Genomic DNA, 20,709 nt, shown 5'->3' with positions numbered 1-20,709 from the left:
TTTAATTCCTGTGGCTGTTGTTAAAGGAGGCCACGACACAAAGCCAAACTTGTGATACACAGAAGCATGCTGTTAAAGTACAAACTTGATATGGATATTTGTGATATCATGCGGCACGTTCTGGTGGCTACTGAGCTACTAAGTCAACTTCACTCAAAGTATCACCCCTTCGATCAAGCTTTGGATGTTTTTTTTCGTGCCGAGAGGAAGGATTTAGACATGAGTCCTGAAGCCCTCCTCTAGCTCACCCCCAGGATAGGTTGGTTCCTAGTGGGATGTTTTTGTGTTGAGAGGCCAACTCTCTTTCTTATCTTTCTGTCATCTCTGTGGGACAGCGGGGCATGACTCCTTCTCTGGCTCCAGAGCCACAGGCTTCCCCTGGACACCAAACCGCTGCGCCTGGCTCCACACTCTTTTTGTGAGGGTGGTTGTTTAGGGTGTGTCAGAGCCTATTAGCGCCAGAATGTGTGAAAAAAGCAGAGCTGGGTGTAGCAGAATTTGTACAAAAAAAAAAAAAAGAAACCGTTTTTATGGCTCATTTTGCTCGTCTTATGTGCCAGCAGCGCTGGCTTTACCACATTAGGTAGTGCAGGCGGAAAGAAACTTTTGGACAATCATGAAAGAGTATGAAGGTCTGTTTGGTCTGTTCGGGATCTGCAGCTTACCTAAGACCATCTGAATTTTCTGAGTTGGTAAACCACAACCCACTGTATTATTTTATTATTGAATCAGATCAAATTAAGGGCACTTGGGAAAATTCAGAAAACTATTCACATATATTTTTGTCCAAGAAATGTCACCTGTATTTCTGTAGGTATATATTATTAAACAGTTATATATAGTTACAGTTATATCTTGGTATAAAAACCGCACCCTTTGAAAGACTGCAAACTTTGCTGTAAAATTGTAATCAAAATGAAAATCTATCATAAAATGAGGAATAGCATCATTTCTGAACGTTGTTCCTCAAATAGTTATTGAAGTCGGAAAAGTGTCATTCTGGAGCGCTTAATCTACACTCATGTGGGAACTCATTAATTTGGAAGCAGGACTAATTTTGCTATGAATTTATGTTGCCAAAACAAATTGGTCTGCACCATTGTGGCTAATGGAAACTGTAACTTAAATGGGTCTAAATTCATATTGTTTAGCTCTCGCATCTCTCTTTGTACTGTGTCCTGACGTTTATGACCTCGGTCCTGCAGCCGTGACTTTTGGTTAGTATAAGCAGAATGCAACTGAAAGCTGTCAAGTTGCCTTCGTGTAATGTTTCCAGGGAAAGATGGACCAATTAATCTGATTATAGTTGCAAATCCTCTGACATGTAAAGGACCTTGCGCAGCCATGTGCAGTACAGATGTGTTTGAGTCACGATGTACCTGTATGTATTATAGCGAAGGTATGGCACCATGTGCCGGGTAAAAATACACACTACGTTCTCTAAGATTTATGACAAACTTCAAATGGCATTTTGCAAATATGAATCAGTCTGATGAATGGGAATGGGATTGTTGATGTGAGAGATGTAAGAAGCCGTAACTGCATATAAGCAAAAAAGTGGCCGCTGTTCAGAGGTGCCAAATTGAAATCCGCGCTAAAATAGTAAATGGTCTGTCAAAGACTGCAGTCTGTTTAAAAACACAACACCCATGCTCTGAATGGCTTTAAACAACCACTTTTCATTGGCATGGCAATACGAAACGGGAGATCCTTACAGTGTCAATCTTGAGATGCGAGCCAGTCACAGCTCCATGTCCCGGCAGGACTAAGTGAATGTTTGTACCACTGACTGCGGCCGCCTATCAAGGGTGCTGAGGAAGTGGAACGGGGAGCTGACAGACAGAGCCTGATACTGCACTTCCACTCGGGTCCAATCCCCAGCAAACCCCGGTGCTGACAGCCAGGATATAGCACTCATCCACAGGCCACAGCCCAGACGCTGGGGCCCAGCAAAGGAGAGCGAGGAGAGGGCCGCATGGCTGATGATAGAGACAAGAGGGTTACGGGGGCAGCGGGGGTGGGGTGGGGTACGCAATGGCGGTTTGGTGGCACGCACCGCGTACCGACTCCCGAAGCAACATGACCAGCAGGAGAATCCACAGACTATGTCGCTTGCTGCCAACAGCATGTCCAATTCTTGGCCAAGTGACAGACCCACTTCACAAACACGCAAGCGGCAGCGCTCCTCACGCAGTCGTTCGGTTACACACACGCGAGCCATTTCACACAGGAATGCAAAACACATGATCAAATGAAGAGATAAACAGGCTGTATTAAGAAATTGCAAAGACACATTCAAGGCAGAGACGCTTTAGATGGCATTTTTCCTAAAACCATATTTCACGGTTATTTAGCAGACTCAGGTTTGCGGGGGAAACCATTGAACGCAGTCATAACAGATGGTGACCTCACTGTAGTCTCACTGCCAGTATGTCAGTACTGACATTAAAATTCACACAAAACATTCATCGAATTTTTTTTTTAACATTTTGGGTCGCTGAACCTCTCGTGCCAGATGAGTCCATAAACATGACCTCATCAAAACTTCAGGTCTTCTGGTATTTGTTGCAAAGCATATCCTTAGAAGTGACTGCAAGTCAGTAAATAATGTCGTCTGAGTGTGTGCAGTGCAGAAGCACTACGGAGTGATGGAGGTTGAGAGGCCACTGGTGACCTCTGCTGCATGCTGCGATAGGGCTCCGCTAGAGATGTCTCTCCAGCTGGGATCACAACACAACTTCGAAGCTCTGGTTTCACGGAACAGCTCCGGCGCACCCCTGTGTGCTTGGGCCTGCAGGGCTAACGTGAGACAGACAGATACTCGGGGGGCCACTGTGCTTACTCAGCCCACCTACTCTCAGGAGGAGGCTGCGACATGTATAGGGCCCAAAGATTGATTGGGGGCTCCTTGAGATGGCATATTTTGTTCTCAAGTGCTATGGTGGAGTTTGAGCCAACTACGCCTACTTCTGTTGAGCCATTGCACTAACAAACAAAATGATATGGCCAAAAGTATAAAGACTATGCTAGTAATCAGTAGTTCTCCTTGAATATTAATTCTTCATCTTCCCAAGTTATCAGAATCAGAATCAGCTTTATTGTCAATTCCTTCATGCTAGGACACACAAAGAAACCGAAATACCGTTCCCCCTATCCCACGGTGACGAGACACAGCACACGATTAACACACAAGTAAAACAACGGGGAGAGAGTTCAGGACCCCAACAGTTATGTTGAACAATTCTATGCTTTCGATTTTGTACTAAAAACTTGACTTGACCTTGGACCTCAATCCTATTTTGGATGAACAAAAAAAAACTAAATTGTAAACCAGGCCATGAGAGCCTATGCTTTAAGGTTGAAACAAAAAACTTCACAGGCTTTGTAATAAAACATTAATAGAATATACAAACCAGCTTTGAGTTCATAGCACGTTGAATTCTCATAGCCATCGACTTTGTGCGACCAAAAAGAGCTGCAAGATGCCATGCGCTCCCACAAAAAAATTCTTTGAAATCTCTTCCAAGTTTTATCCCTTTATCCATCAGCTTCTCAAAGGCACTATATCAGTTTGCAGGAGTCGAGAGTCCTGGAATTTCCCTAGAAAATGTATTTGAAGCAGCTTTCAGAGAAACATTAATCCACTGCAAACAGAAGAAGAAATGTAGAGGAGCAGGAGGAAGGACTAGGTGTGTACAGCAGGGGAGTAGGGTGTAGAATATCGGTATCCTTGGTACACTCGGATGAATTGTTTTTGGGTTTCTCTTGCCTGTCATGCACGTACAACATGGGCCTTTAGATGGCGGTCGCCTGGATGAGGCTCTGGGAGGAACACTCATCTTCTGGACCCCCTACTCCCAACTCCCCCATCACCAAGGCTTTAATGCAGACTCTTCACATCTGCCTCGGCTTACATCAGCACCTACCACGTCCCCATCATCTCTACCTCCCTCCTTCTTCTTCACTCCCCCATCAGGATCATCCAAATATTTCCCCTGGCTGCTTTTTGAAGCTTCCATGGGTCACGGGACCTTATGCACAAATCATGCTGGCTAGCTGTGGGGGGGCTGGTCACAGGGAGCGAAGTGAGTCAGACTCAAAGAAACCCAATCTGCACTCTTTTCTTACAGAGTGAGTTTTCTTGCCAAGAAAGCCATCAACAGTCAGCACGCTGATGCTAACCAGCATATTTTGAGAGCTGTCACTGTAGATGCCATCCTGGCAACAGATCGCAGCCGAATTCCCTAGCCACACCAGGCGGACAGACAGAGAGTAAATTCAGCGAGTCTGACAGCCTGCAATGGTTTAACATGGGGTTTAGCCCCAAATACATGCTCTGGGTTGATGTTGATGGATGGATAACCAAATCCATCTCAGTGTTGGCAAGAAAACATAGATGTCGGTTTTTACACTGTGACACCAGGCAGATATGATGCTGAATGATGAATGACTGAGAAAGGGTCTCAAACAAATGCAAACTTAAAGAATGTTGTGAGCTTCTCATTAAAACAAAACAAATCAGACTCTAAGACTTATAGAAATACTACATCTAATTCCAGACTGTAGAAGAATGAGCCAGCATGAAGCGATCCTTCGACTTGCAGAGGAGATGCTTGGCAGAAATCTGCAGTGCTGGTTAAAGTAATCACATTGGTCTCACTGCATCTGATCTGCAGTCTAACAGACTTCCAAACAGTTGAATGAGTAAATAAAGTGCCCCAAGGGACTCCCGCGGGAGATGGATTACCACAAGGGTGCGCACACAAAGGAGCTGATGCCCCACAACCCGATGTGAGCCGAAGACAATAGCCAGCGCTGGACCTTGACCAGCGAAGCGGCAAACTTGATTAATCTCATCCTCGACTGAATTGCAAGTACGAGATGAGCATATCGTCTGCTATGTGCAGGTACATGCTTGGAAATGAACTCCGTGCCTGCGTGGATGCAAACCGCGTTTGTGCCGATATTTCGTCATCACTGTTGTGCTTATGTTGGCGTGGACATGTCCGCTCGGGTGCATGGACCACATAAGATGCGTCTCATGCTCACTTGGCTGTGGAGGCCAGGTCTCGGGGGGTACTAAGGGCTCTGGCATTCTGTGGCCTGGCCCCATTCTTCCCTCTTTTTGGGTCTGACACAAATAAAAGGATTAGGAGCCCCCGTTTCCGTCAGACCCTCTATTCAAGACAAAGCTCTGACCAGCTTAGTGTCACACTTAATGATAAAAGTGCAGATCTCTGTCAGTCACTTTGGCGCAGGAATACCGGTTTTGGGGGGCTAATCTCCTTTGATGAAGATTAAATGTTGTAAGGTAGGAAAGACAAAGAAATGTGTTTTGTAGTATCTGTACAAATATCTAGATTGTTCAAATTTAGAATGACGGTCAGCCAGTGAGACAAGTGCTAAAATGGAAGGTGAATGTGGGCCGGTGGAAGGATCTTAGATTACAGACAAAGAGGGGGGGGGGGGGGGGTTAAGTGCACATGCATATTTGCCCACACCCTCACCAAATGTGGGGTGCACATTGGCAAATGCACTGCTCTGCCCATTGCCATGTAGAACTAGAATGTGTGACATGAGTGTGAGAGTAAGCCTTGAGCACACAAGAGTCTGAATGCAGCACTTGCCACTGTGATGCCAGTCCTCTCTAGTGTATCTGTGAAAAGCCTACGTGTTGGAAAAACATTCCAGACTGGGATCACATATACTCGGCTGGAGCCAATAGTGACTCTGGTAGCCAGCAGCAGAGGCCGGGTCTCCATTTCTCATGCGCGTTTCAACGTCCCGCCTGAAGAAACAAGTGGGGGCTATTTCCAAACAAATGTGCCTCGCACATGAGCAAAATGAGACAAACGGATGTGAAATGTTATTGAAAATGCGGCAAGAATTTGCACCAGCACGCCCGTGACAATATTAAACATGAAACATTTTAGTGCAGCCGCATTATAACATCTTAAATCTCTGGATTTAAATGTGTAAGTGGCAAATTAAGCGGCGAATGATAATTGAAAACATTTGCTCAGAGAGATTCAGAAGCAGTATTTTACACATTTCGACAAAATCTAATTTGTAAATTGCTTTTAATGGTTTGTGGTTGCTTTCCCTTTTTGTTATGAAAAGTTGTCATGCTGTGAAAATAAACCTGAAGGCCTGAGGACTTGGAGCCAGTAATGAAAATGACTCTGTTGCCAAGCCGAGGACTTTCTCTCTCCAGTGTCACTGATTAGCTTACCCGATTGACTGACATGTCCCACTGGCTGCCTAACAGCCGGCTTTGGGAGATGAGGTTAAATTGTGGCTACCAACAAATTGCATGCTTGAGTTCCTCTGGACCCCTCCGCTATCATGCAGTGTAATGTGAGCACACCAGGCAGATCCCTCTGCAGATCTTTCTCCTCCCCTGCACCCTTGCACCACTGCACCAACCAAGCCATCACACACTCATACACGTGCGCGCGCACACACACACACAAACACGCAGACACACAGTGCCACACGGCCTTCTTTTTCACATCCTTCGCCACTAGTCTGGCCTCTAAAGTGGTGATGGCATTACCATGGCTAGAGCCTCTGTGGCTTCACAAAGCATCCTGCAAAATGCTTTGTCTCCCAACTGCACACACATACATAAACACACATTATTACCCTGTATTTATGTCCACTGAAAAACGACAACAGGCAATGTCTTATTAGAATAAAGCTTTATAAAAACATTTAATTTAGTAATAGAAGTATTTTCATTACCTTTTTATATCTGATGTCGCCTTTTTAATACCCTTAAACACAGCAAATATGTATTAAACAATATGAGGGTATTCATTATTTTCCTCTATTAATATCCCAATTTTTTAATTTCACGTAATACCACTACATGCAAATGGGCCAGAATTTGTGATAAGGCAGAAGATGCAGCCGAGTGTGCTGCTTGGTCAGACCGGGCCATGTTGACTTAGAACCCAATACTTCCTTAAAGAGGAACAGGGTCAGTTTGAGCTAGCTGCTCGCCGAGCATTAAAAATCCCAGCAAGCTGAAGCAATATTATGCAGCTTAGCTTTTCTAACATTACCCAAGAACAGAGCTTAAAAATAAAATTGTATCCTTTATAGAGTAAATTATGAAAAATCAAATGTGAAAAAAAGGTCTTCCACAAAGGAACAAAGATCAACTTGGAAAAATGCTTGGTTGTTTTTAATCGCAAAACGTAGGACAGTCTTTAATTAACTTTGAAACTAGCCTGCTGGGAAGACAACACAAAGAGCATCATTTTATTTTTTTATCTTTAGTTTTTGGTCTATGGGCAATAGTATGTACACAGGCCGCACGGGAGTGTCCCTGGACTGAATGAAATACACACACACACGCGCACACACACAGTGGAACAGCGAACACAGAAAGCCAGCCGTCAGCATCTATCCGGCACCACTGCTGCAGCGTCACAAGCTCAGCTAATTAAAAAACAACAAGTTCACAGGAGGCTACTCCAAACAGTTCTAAAAAGGCAGCTCTCAGCACACTTGGGGATCGTCCAGCATGCATGGGAGGTGAGACCGATTCTGGGAGCTCCACTTTTATGGCTTCATCACTGCTGTTTTGATCTACTCCTCATACTCATATGACCTGATTTGAAATTTGGCTTACATTTGTATAAAAAATGCCTGGCATTCATAAATGTTGCTGTTGCCACTTTCGGCTTGTTTCATCAAGGGTCACTACAGAGAAAAAACGGTTTGATAGTAAAATATAATTATGCATTTCAATACATCCAGAATAGCTGGCTCTAAGTTATTTGGTGTAGTATGATGAGGGTTACATTTGTAGATGTAGCCCATGGCACTTTCTAACGAAGCAGTCTATTACAGGGGTGTTGCCCAATACATCGGCCCACTGATGGCCTCACTACATGGATGCATGGTTAAAGGAAAGGTCCCTCTAGGAAAATGATCTCATTTCTAATGATGCGTGATTGACCTGCGAAGACCAGGGCACAAACACAAAGTCTCTCAGGGTAGTGTAATTCCAGCGCCTGTGTCGTTCAAGCTTGTTGCTGTCGACGGCTCTGACTGCCATCCACCCGAAAGCTCTCAACATGGTCACATTCACCACAAAATAATATTTTATGTTGTGTTTCTTGTTTGGAAATGTAAAAAAAAAAACTAGCTCTGTTGAAGTACATTAAAATCCTATTTGCCAATTTTGATGAAAAAATAAACGGTCAAACATAATTTACCTTCACATAAATTTCAATTTCCTTAAATTTAGGTCAACACAGCAACAATAAACATGGGTCAGTGGCATGGTGTTAAAAAAAGAAAAACATATGGGATAAAAGGATAATAAAATCCAATCTTGTTACTATATAATTGCACTATATGGAGCAAGACAGGTTGAACCGTGTTGGTGGGAGTTTTAATAACACGGTACACAATTGTTTTCCCCTGTCTACCCTTACAGCTGTACCAAAGGTGTGAAAAAAAGAATGCTTGCCAATTCCTTGATTTATTATAGTTGGTGAGAGCTGATTACGGAGCATGAATCAGTTGCTGTAGGAATGTAATTAGGCAGGAGAACCTAGAACGCTAGGAGCTCTCCTCACAGCCCCAGGCAGTTTGTGGGCTGACAAATGCATCTTAAATGGGTGTCATAAAAGTCAAAAAGGTGCCAATTACATCCTTAAATATCCCATCACTGCAAGTGGAATAAACAGGAAAAGGGGACACTGTCTGTCTTTGTACGCGAGTGTGTGACATGCGGGCCGGACCCTCCGCTTAGCTGTGGCCATAAATATGGAGGAGTAGGGGGTTGAAAAGTGTATGAAGAATTAAAAGATGTGTTGAATAGCAGCATGTGAGAAGGATGGCGCCCAGCGGGTTGTTGTTGTTCTGCCAGGCTCGGCTCTGATTTGATGTGCCACACAAGCTGACACCATTCCCAACAATGATCGCAAGGACGAAGGGAGTTGTTACCATTTAAGAGGAGGATCCAATGTATAAAATGCTCCAATCTTTAGAAACACATCGCTACAACTACAAATAGGCCTTGGTTAAAAAAAGGAGGAGGACTGAGGAAGAGATCCTTGTCTCGCTCTCTTTCCCTCCCAGCTTCCACCACCTCTGAGCGTTGACGCCATGACTCTGGTATCCCATAGTTACTGCTATGATTTTTACCCCCTATTGTTATCCCGCAACTACACTGTGACAAAGCTGCTTGAATGGCACACACGGCAATGGATGTAACTCTTTGTTGCTTGCAAGGTGTCTAGCAGGGAGCCACCATGTCCCAGTAATGAAAGTAGATTTGTTAAAAAGACCGCAGACAAAAAGGTGAACATTTGATGACAAGCATGAAAAGCTCCATGCAATGAGAAACTATAGAGCACCCCAGGGTCGTCAAGGCCCAAAAAGCACTGTTAAATCTGTTGCTAAACTGCAATATCTGCTCCAATGCTATGTGATCAATGTAACAACAGCAATCGAAATAAAGTACATACACATATATATATATATATATATATATATATATATATATATATATATATATATAGACACACACACACACACACACACACACACACACACACACACACACACACACACACACACTAGCACATTAAAATAGTAATTGTAACAAAAAGTCTGTATTTAATTATCTTTAAGGTAGAATTGCTTTGCTGTCTAAAGACATGATCAAATCAATCATCAAATCACTGCGGCTTCAGTTATAATTACACAAATGTATAATTAAATTTTTTTTTTCAATGGGAATCTCTCAGTCCAACAGTAATTGGTGAACATCATCAAGTTATGCATTCTATCGTGTCTAATTATGATGCTTTGTGTTAGGAAGTGGATATAGTCATAACCGGCACTCTAAATATTTTAATGACTCACATGCATCTTTTATTTGGCGCATGTTGAAACAAATGAGGAAATACAATTCAGTGTAATTAAAACACACACATTTATGCAAACGTAAAATAACTTATACACTGCTGACTTGAAATGTCACTACATATTTAGAGGTAAATTAAAATACAAAATACTGGTTTTATAGAGGCAAGATTTTCTTTCATTGTAAATTGCATGATCTTAGAAACGTAAAGAATAATAAACTGAGGATTCCTGAATAGTGTTGGGCCGGTGTATGATGATGACATTTTTTGTACTTTAATAATAATAATAATAATAATAAAAATAATAATAATAATAATAATAATAATTAAATGTCTCAAATACATCTGAGTTTTAGAGCAGGCCTACGCAATTGCAGAGGTGTTGTATATTTCTAAGACGGCAATTGTAGAGGTTTTGTATATTTCTAAGACTGCTCAGCATAAATTGCTTTTTTTATTATTATTATTTCTAGATTAGGTCTAATAAAATGTCAAACGTGGTTTAGCGCATTTCCCGAATGATGCGTTCAATACATGACTCACAAGCAGGCCAAATTGTCACCAAGCATCACCAAAACGCGCTCATACAAAAAGAGGAGCAATTGAAGAGGGAACAAAAAAGCAGTTCTTACTGTTGGTAGTCGTGCTTGCAGTAAAGTTTCCTTTCTCTGAAGTAGCAGCTGGTGATGAGAGGCTGTTGACACACTGTGCACTGCAAACACTCCTCGTGCCACGACGACTCGTTGACCCTCATCAGAAAGCGGTCTGAGATGGGACGGTGGCAGCCTTCACACACGGCCTGGTGGTGACAGTCTGTCCCTGGAAACCAAAGTAAACTTTAGTGGGAACATCCAGTTGCACGTGTCTTTAAATTAAAAAAAGAAAAAGAAAAAAAAAAGTCCAACGCGGTTTCAGTCACCCAGGATGCAATTAACGCAAATTAAAACTATAATTGCATTTTCACTGGCGTTACATGTTTTGCTCATTTGTATATATTTTTTTTCTTTTGATCGGACTCACCGAGCATAACACCCAGCGCTTGTCCCGATCGCAGCGGATGCTCTTCTATTTTTATGCCGTCCAACATGATGCACGTCTCGGATTGTTCCCCCACGGGAAGTCGTTCCAGTGACACAGGACCTGTTGCAAGATCCATAAGAACACACAGATACACACAACGGGCACCGTCAGGGTAGAAAATAGTCCGACAACCCGATCGGTCACAAAGCGGCCGTGTTCGGAACCTGTTGAGCCGCCACCACCACCACCACCACGACTTTGAGAGACCAATAAAACATCCACCATGGTCGTGAGTGTATACACGTCACAGATAGAAAATAAATGCACAAAAGCGCTCGGTGTCACCTGTAAAAATCAGAACAGAAGACGCGTTTACGTGTTCTTCGAGAGCCGAGCGCTTCGGAGCTGATTTGAGGATCCAATCAGAGTTCGTCCAAGGAGAAAAGAGCAGACAATGAGGTCCAAAGACAGCAGAGTGGAGATGTCCCGGCACCAACCCATGCAGGAGCTTGCTTACTTGCTTGCTTGTGTTCGTGTTGCTGTTCAAGTCTCACATCGTGATTGAGGCGAGAGGAACCTCCCACTCGTGCATGCATGGCTGCACTTTTTTCACTCCCCATCAGGAATTGGGATGCTATTGGAGCACAGTGCAGTGAATCCACGCAGGCCAACAACAATAACATTGCACAAAATAATGGTCATCTCGATAATAGATCGTACAGGCCTATAGTACAATTACCTTATCTCACGCTTAAACAAAAACGAGAATTTAAGGGGTTTTTTTAATCTAGAAAACAAGTAAACTTTAGGGTGATGAAATATAAAATCATAAATGTCCTCGCGTGTAATTTATACTTATAGGGCGCGCGTGCGTACGTGCCGTGCGTGTGAGAGCATCACATGGTTTCTTAGGTCTTTTGCGGACTGTTTCCACTGCAATTTGCTCACTCCTGTTAGCGGATGCACCTGGTGATCAGAGGTGATAACCAGAAGATGGAGCCAAGGATGACCTACAAAATTCATCAACGTCTAAATCATAACACTAATGCTACTACTACTAATAACAACAACAACAACAACAACAATAATAATAATAATAATATGGACAAAAAAATCAAAACATTTAATCATAAAAAGCTTCTTTTTTGCCATCATAGAACATTCTGTATAGTTAGATATTATTACACGTTGGTTTAGAATGCTTTTTTTTAAATATAACAGTGCAATACATGCAGCGAATTGTCTTAAAATTACGTAATTTACGTATGTTTTTTTTTAAATCCAGGAACACAATCCAAGCACACGCAGGCCAGTGTTCCGACAATAACACAAATTAATTATAATCGATTTCCGTGTATAGAAAGGAAAATGCACGTATCGAAATAAAAATAAAATTAGCGGTCTGGTTGTGATTATTATACTTTTTTTTTTCTTTGCAAACACCATTTATTACTTTATATACTAGCCTATTTATGAGTAAATCACGATGTGGAAAAGAATGCAAGCATGTTGCAGCTACTACTACTACTACTACTAATACTAATACTAATAATAATAATAATAATAACAATAGTAATAATAATAATAATAATAATAATAATAATAATAATAAACGAATGCAGATAAAGCGGTGAATTAAATACAAGCCTTTGTGAGGGAGCTGTAGAGTGAATAAATCTTGTTTTTCGAGGCCTTTGTAGAGCATCCAGGCTGTGACCTGCAGCCCACGTCAGAAAGTGGAGCAGATTGGTGGGCGCGCACTCTGCTGTTCACATTAAGAATTGCAGGACTAATCTGAAAAGACTTGACTATAGCGCAATAATTTAATAAGAACGCGCAACGTTATTGATTTCATTGATTGTCACAGATGCGCCTCCAAAATTGCATGGGCCACCTGACAGTCATAACGTCAAGTCCCTTATTTCCAGCACTTTAGTAGGGGGTTGATTCCAACCTTTCACTATATTAGATTATGGTACCATCGAACAGCATTGGAAGCTGAGCATTATCAATATATTTTAATCAATACACTTGAAAAACACCCACATATGTAGGCTGCGTATACTCACAGGCATTCAACTCTGGAGGTCGCTTGTGTAAATGGGATCATTAATTCAATAAATCAATCGTGTTTTAATGAGCCCCTGCTTGACAAGCCCACGCTCACTTAAAACAAAAAAAAGAAAAAAACATGTAGCAGCAGTGCCAGCAGGTGTGGGAACACAACTAGAAGTTCTTGCTAAAGTTGAAACATAACGCCCTGCAAGCAGCCACAACTACAGTTATGTTGCGTGCAGCCTGAAGGTAAGAGATGTAGTTTGTATAATACAGTTTGAAGAGGCAGTGCACAACTGCATGAGACGAATATTTAACATTTAAATTCATGCACCTGCATGCTGATTTTAGAGACTTTTATTCTCATTATTAGGCTATTTTAAATCCGACGGTGAAATACAAATTTCAGATCATGCAGTGTTTTAAGAGTAGTGTAAAAGCTTGCTTTAAAGTGTAACATTTTGCTGAAGATGTCGCATCCAAAAATTGCCGGTCAACAATTCGATTGAAACAATTGCATACACAATAAAAATACGAATGTTGTTATTTATAAATAGCAACATTCGTAATTTTATTGTAGAGTCTATGCACTGCACCGTGCACGTGCAGAAAACGTCAAACATATACAAAATACGGTCATGTTAAAATACATTTAAAAACGTGCAATGTAAGGTAGGGTAACGGTATTTTTTAGGTGTATGGCTTCTTTAGTCCAATAATTAAATACAATTTGACAAATGCCATGGGGTCCACAATGGACCAAGTCAATTATCTAAACCTGTATTGTAGAGCAAGAATTTGAGGTACTGATATTAAAGATCACGGTGGTTTATTTATTTATTTATTTATTTATTCATTTAGTGACAGTATATAGGACAGTATTTGTAACAACACTCAGACATCATTCAGTCGTTTGGCATATTGCACTAAACATATTAAAAGCAGATATTTTATAATGGTCAGACATCTAAATTCAGCATTTAATTTGTTTTTGCATATTGTTGTGAAATTATTAAAATAGGTCCTGAAGGAAAGTATTTTCTCAGTGTAGGAAAGAACTGTGGAGGTTTCCACGGCTCTTATCTCGTTGCTGATCAGCGCTGATTCCAATTGGAGGGCGCAATTGGTGACGAATCAGCTGTAATTGGATCAGTCTTTCGCGGAACTCACGGAACGTGCAATTTTAGCCATTTTACGGAACATATAAGACCACAACGACGTTCTGCCAAACTGGGCCCATGCATGCATGCCAGTCGGATCTTCACTTCCCTCTCACCTGGTTTTGACTGGGGGAGGAACATTTTGGATTCACAAATGCGGTTGAATTGATCACCATGCTGACAGAGTTATTTAAAATAAATAGCTTGCCGTAAGGCAAGAGAAAACATGCAGCTCGGTGCTCCCTCTCAATCATGCGCGCTGTTCTGCTTTCATTCTCCAGAACTGCCTTCACTGCCCTGATACAGGCTCAAAAATGTTCCCCGCTTGCGGATTAGGCAAAATCACTGCCAATAGACACCTCTATTTATTCATGATCAACTGAATTTAACGGGATTTGCCATACGTAGAGAGACGAGATAGCCCGACAATAAGAATTCTGGACAAGTGAGCTCGCATGTGATTCCAGCAAAAATTAATAATAATAATAATAATAATAATAATAATAATAATAATAATAAAAATAATCATAATCATAATTGTAATTGTTGGTCGTACATCGCATGTGGCCAACCTGCATGCGCGTAATATATCTTAACTTGTAACTTATTTATTAGGAATAATCGTCTAATTATAGTCGCAAAGTGCATTCAAACATTAATTAAATAACTAAATATTGCTTTTGTTGGAAAATAAGATATGCTATACAGTGAAAAAGAAAAACAGATATTGAGTGTTATGAGCTATTGTGTTGTGTATTTTATTGTTTGACTCACCAATTTACTGAAAAAAATAAACGTTTTAAACAAACTTGATGATAAAGCTTCTAGATTTTGTCTGATGACAGTGACTTCCTTTAATACCGGGATTTAAATTGACAACATTATTTGAAGCCAATAACCTGCCTGGTGTCCTAATTACAACATTGCCTCCTGGTGGGCAAAAATGAATAATACAACATAGTGCTACAATTACACTACAATACGATACGATACCGTGCATCTTTATTTATACAGCTCTTTCACAACCAGTAAAACATCTTAAGTGAAGTCTGGGCAGATCAATCTTTTTCAAAACTTAAAATACTGAATAGAACCAAGGCCAAACGTAATTCATACTCACAGTATGAATAGTCAGTTTAATATTTAGTTTATTTCGGATTCCCCCTCAATATTCATGCATTTTTTAATAGGACAAAACGGTGGAATATTGAAAAAAGAAAGAAAAAACTAAACATAAAATATGACGTAATATGAATTCTGTGGAGGTAGTTGGACGAATGAATGAGTTCAATAATGCTAATGTTTTATAGGTCTTTAAATCATAAGTCACTTGCAGTTTGAAATGGCTCATAATTAGTCATTCTGAGGTTACACGACAACGATACATGAAACGGTCCATACATATAAATGTGCATTAAATTAAAGTCGTCAGTCATTTTATCAGTCTTTATAAAACATATATACATACATACATACATACATACGTACGTACGTACATACATACATACATACATACATACATACATACATACATACATACATACATACATACATACATACATACAATAACGATAAAGAAACATCGAGATAATAGAAATACCAATTGTCATAGATGAAAACGTGGAAACTCTAAAGGCATTAAAATGTATTCGTGTTAGTTTTCAGGGAAAAAGGGCGCGGAGGGGTGTATATCAAAAAATTAATTAACAGCAAAAGAAAACACGTTGCAAATCATGAAGTTTAATTTGTGGCACAATGATAAAGATATTTTGACATGCAAAGTGTGAAAAATAATACTTCAAATGCTTTTGTTTTCTGTTAAACAATTACAGTATTGCCTTTTGAAAAATAACAACTGGCAAAATTTAAAATACTTATATCGGTCGAATTAATTGATTTTTCAAAATAAATGTTTCAAAAGCTTCTCATGGTTTTGTATTATTTTTTGAAAAGTTATGGAACACTCCTCAAGTTTATTGTACCACAGTATTTACCACCGGGCTTTTTTTGACATAAAGTGAACCCCCCCCCGAAGTGATGAAATTTATCGGGTTCAGAATCCTAAATGAACTGAGAATAATTGAACCACCAATACAATCTTTGGGATGTTCATCCATAAGTCAGTGGAACACCTTGACATGTGCACCACCTCTTTCGTAGCAGTCACGCATGCCTGACCAAGATCTGACAAAATTTCGGGAGTCACTGAAGCACATGCGTTTCTGATGCCTTCTTCAAGCATAGGGAGATCCCGAGGCCTTCATCCATAGGCTTTCAACAACAAAAAAGTCTCATGGCGTGAGATCAGGTGAATGGGAGCCCAATTTCATGGGAACACATCATTAATTCACCAATCCGGGAACTGTGACAAAACCTAATGCGCTGGGATAGTCAGTTTTCTCCGTATGCTTCAGGAATTCTGTGTCCCGAACTGTCAGCTGCAGCTATCATGCAGCAAGTCATTTTCCAATAAAATGGTACCCCGCTGATAATGCCTTCACAATGCCACAAGTACACACATGCACACACACGATAGCCAAACAAGCCTCTATCTGAACACGTACGGAAAGACCTGGATAATTTCAGATAAAATGGACCCCTGGGCTCCAAATGCCTCCAAGGCACCCACGTGAAATTTGATTTTCTCTGACTGTTGATGAGTGCCTTAAGAATCTTAAATCTCTCTATAACAATATGCACCAATGAGGTGTTAAGTGGAAGGACCACACTAAAACAAAGCAAGGCAGTACTCATTGAGGACTTTGAGAAAACATTGTAAAAACAATGGAACACCAGCATGGGCTACTGTGAGAAATTTAGCTTTTGATTTTAAATTTAGCAGATCTCTTTGCACAAAAAAACAACTGTTTACTTAAAAAAATGGTAGAAGAAATTTAAGACTGCAGAGGGTCAGGAGCAGGATTTTAGGATGTAGTATGCCAATGACGAAAAATGTGACCTTTGCTATGCTGCTAATTTGCAATGCATACATTCTTTTGGAGAAATAAAACCAATTCATGTTCAACCAGACTGCATAAAAGTGAGCGGTGTTTAAAATACTTTCCCCCTTAAGTTAACTGGGTGAGGAAGATGGCCATCCCACACTGATGTCTGCTTCTGTTGCTCATTCGGGGTTCACTTGGTGCAGTTCTGGAACTGCGCCAAATGTTAAGTGCCTTTAGACAAATTGCGTTGAGATTTGGCGGTGTATAAATAAAATAGAAATGAAGTTGAATTAAATTAGCTAGCTAGTTAGCTATATAAAAAAAAGTGTTCCTCTACTACAAACTAAACCCACAATAATAGACAAATACAGTTTGCAATTCTGATTCTACATTTCCACATTATACTGTATTCGGAAAATAATTTTATATCACATTTGGTTTAATAATACAAAATCAAAATTAATTGATAGGGAACTTTAACAATAGTACAATTTGACATGTTGCATACATGTTGTGTTTGCGTCCGTAAAAATGCAACTATGTCTAAAGAAGGTAGAAACCTCCCAGATGTTTCGCAGCTGTTTGTATCTGATGGTGAAGATCCAGACAGCATCTGTCACAGGATCAGGCCATTTCTAATCTGTCCAGAACATTGGGCAGAGAGTACTAAAAACCCATCAGGTGCTGAGTGCCGCTCAGCTCACAATGTGCTCGCCACCGGCTCGGCTGACTTCAAGTTAAAAATTAAAGAAGGACAAGGGAAGAGATGTGTTGAGCTCAGCCTGACACATAGGAAGACTATTTTAATCACACCATTTCCCTTTTAAATTCTTATGAGTGGAGTGAGGGCGATGGCATTGAGGAAAAAACGAAAAAGAAAAAAAAAAGGCTAACTGAAGTTATTAGGGTAGAGCGCCTCAGGCAAGAGACTGGAGCTTTGAACTAGAGGTCCAACACAGCTTATTGAGGTCAAGATCTGGCAAACACCAAGCAGAACTAACATCACTATAATCTGGACACAAACAACTTTTTGAGCCATAAGTATTTTTTATGAAATTACTTCTATATGGTACGGAATATAGCTACTCTATGTATCTAAGAGAAATTGGGTAGACTATGTCTAAATGTAATTTATGCACAGTATGACAGTATCTTCAAACTGGGATATTTTCCAGAAGTACAGGAGTAAGTAATATGTTCTTGCACACAAATCCATACATTGGAACATTGCACAACGACAATGAATCGTGCCAAAACACACAAATACAACAATTTCCCAGAAAATCACACAATTTGGAGTTACAAGGAGAATATAGTTATTTCCATAAAACTCGAATGATTTTTTTTCAAGTGCCTCCACACACAAAATGCTACTAATTGTATTGTGATCATTCTCATTTACCCCCCTCCCCCCATTTTATTTCGAGAACAAAACGCCACACACAGGAAGCAAATCTCGAATTCCAATCTCGCTATGGCTGCTGCCAAATTTCACTTGACACAGCGCTGACACGACTGCACCTCCGAGATGTGTTTAGCTAACATTCTAAGTTTAGGAATGTCTTTGGATTTTTCCCTTCCTGGGTTCATGCGCCTAGTTACCAGCCGGTCAACCTCGTGGCCTTGTGAACTGACCCTGTCCTCCCTCCGTGGTTTGAAAGAAAAAGAAACCCAACTCTCAGGGGAGAGCTCTGACTAACAAGAAAACTGCTGGCCCGAATCTCTCAGAAGTGCTGTGTTTTCCCACCGGACCACTTTCAGCTTAATAAACATCTTAACTAGCCAGAGGTCCCGCGGGAGCTGCTGGGAAATCCTCTGGGCAGCCAGAGCTCAGGAGCTGGCCCTTTATTGCATCCAGGTGCCTGTTAAGAAATGCTGGCCCGCCATTAATGTCAAATAAAATGCAAGTGGCACCTTCGAGGGTGGACAGGGTCAGTGCACCTGTCTATGGACGAAAGCTACACTGGCACCTCCCACCCCCATGTCCAAACAGTTTGATATCACAGTCTTGCTGTGCTTTGTCACAACAAGTCTGGTGCCTAATGCAATCAAATGTATGCCAGGGTCATAGGCATATTTTGTTTGACCTCTGCCAACTACTTGGCTGTTCAGTCGAGGAAGGCTATTGAAACGGTCCCTCATTAGGGTCATTTCTGTTTGTTTCTGCCCACACCAGTCCTACTGTAGTATGTGCACGGTGCTTGATCTGGACAGGAGCAAAAAGGGCTAATTGTCTTGCAGGTTGTGGAAAGACCTGCAGGGTGATCAAGCGCTTTGATCAGACTTAAAAGGAGTTAATTGATTTCTGTGTTACAAGAGCCGGAGGCGGGGCAAAAGATGCTTGCTGGTCATTTGACAGAATATCTTCGAGGGGGATGCGGGGAGGGATGAAGAGAGAGATCACCTCACACCCGACTACATCCTCGCTCAATTATAATAATTTGACTCACATGTGGTGGCCGCAGCATGGCAGGGGAGAGTGTGGGGGCTGCATTGGGGAGGAGGAGGATCCGCGTTCTGGGAGATCACTCATGTAACCTCACATTTGATGTCCCGTTGGAGTGCAGCCAGGAGGATTGTTGAGGTGGCGGCGGAGCAACGACCACACGGCTAACCTCTCACTTGGAGTCTCTGTGGGACATGCCGACCACGTTAGATGATGTCAGAATGTAAATAGAGAAGCAAGGGTCTTCTGGAACTTCATGACAGAAATGGCTTTCAGGCGATTGTCTCCGGGCGCATCATAACATATTTATATCATCATTATTGTGTGAATAGTGAGACTTTGAGATGTTATTTGGCACATTATTATTCTTCTCAACCTAAACACTTCATTTCTGACATCAATATTTTTTATGAACTGAAAGGCTCTGATAATGATTGAACCAGATCAGCAACATTCCCATGAAGTCATGTCAAAACATTTACATGTATATGTATCCCATGGGCTCACTCTCTTGTCCTCATGTATGGGCTCAGAACCACAAGAGGACATAGTTGCATGGAACCTGCTCATTGCTTTTTAAACAAATTTCAAAATACTATGCCACCTTTTACAATGCATTCAGTGATCAAGTTTGTACCTCAACTTGCTTGAAAATCAAGTAAAATTACCAAATTGAAATATATTTATAATATTTCACTTCCTTATAAATGCGCATCTTTTAAAATGACATACCTCCCTCCCAAAAAATACCATTTTTGGAAATTCATTTTCTGTACAGCTTGTCCCCACGGGGGTCGTGGGCGTGCTGGAGCCTATCCCAGCAGTTATCGGGCAGCAGGCAGCGGACACCCCGAACTGGTTGACAGCCAATCGCAGGGCACATAGAGACGAACAACCATTGGCACTTGCGCTCACACCTATGGGCAATTTGGGGTGCTCAATCGGCCTACCATGCAGGTTTTTGGGATGTGGGAGGAAACCGGAGTTCCTCGGGAAAACCCACGCAGACATGGGGAGAACATGCAAACTCCAAACAGGGAGGGCTGGCGGTGGAATCGAACCCGCACCCTCTGAACTGTGAGGCGGACATGCTGACCAGTGCCTCACCGTGCCACCTTTTTTTAAAAAACAAATACACATAAAAACAATCAAACAATTGGCTGTTCTCCTAGATTTTGAGCATATTGGGTTCA

The 20,709-nt window shown here is 41.3% G+C and overlaps 1 protein-coding gene and 1 long non-coding RNA gene across 3 annotated transcripts in view; one reads left to right on the top strand and one right to left on the bottom strand.

Annotated features, from left to right (window-relative positions):
- lmx1bb (LIM homeobox transcription factor 1, beta b) overlaps nucleotides 1–11,674 on the bottom strand; it is a 42,546-nt gene extending 30,872 nt beyond the window's left edge. For both annotated transcript variants that reach the window (XR_005098741.1, XM_037258684.1), the window contains exons 1-4: nucleotides 11,428–11,674; nucleotides 11,256–11,315; nucleotides 10,911–11,030; nucleotides 10,523–10,709 (exon numbers count right to left, since the gene is read on the bottom strand). Coding sequence is in view for 1 of the 2 variants with exons in the window: in XM_037258684.1 (XP_037114579.1) it covers nucleotides 10,523–10,709; nucleotides 10,911–11,030; nucleotides 11,256–11,315; nucleotides 11,428–11,593 (533 nt within the window). In the remaining variant the exon portion in view is untranslated. The remainder of the gene's footprint in view (nucleotides 1–10,522; nucleotides 10,710–10,910; nucleotides 11,031–11,255; nucleotides 11,316–11,427) is intronic.
- A 1,453-nt stretch (nucleotides 11,675–13,127) lies between these two features.
- LOC119127425 lies at nucleotides 13,128–20,398 on the top strand. The gene is made up of 2 exons (XR_005098823.1): nucleotides 13,128–13,214; nucleotides 20,295–20,398. It is a non-coding gene; the product is annotated as an uncharacterized LOC119127425 (long non-coding RNA).
- Nucleotides 20,399–20,709: the final 311 nt, after the last annotated feature.

The sequence above is a fragment of the Syngnathus acus genome, chromosome 9, assembly GCF_901709675.1.
Source record: "Syngnathus acus chromosome 9, fSynAcu1.2, whole genome shotgun sequence".
Lineage (NCBI taxonomy): Eukaryota > Metazoa > Chordata > Actinopteri > Syngnathiformes > Syngnathidae > Syngnathus > Syngnathus acus.
This window is presented reverse-complemented; position numbering and strand designations above follow the sequence as displayed.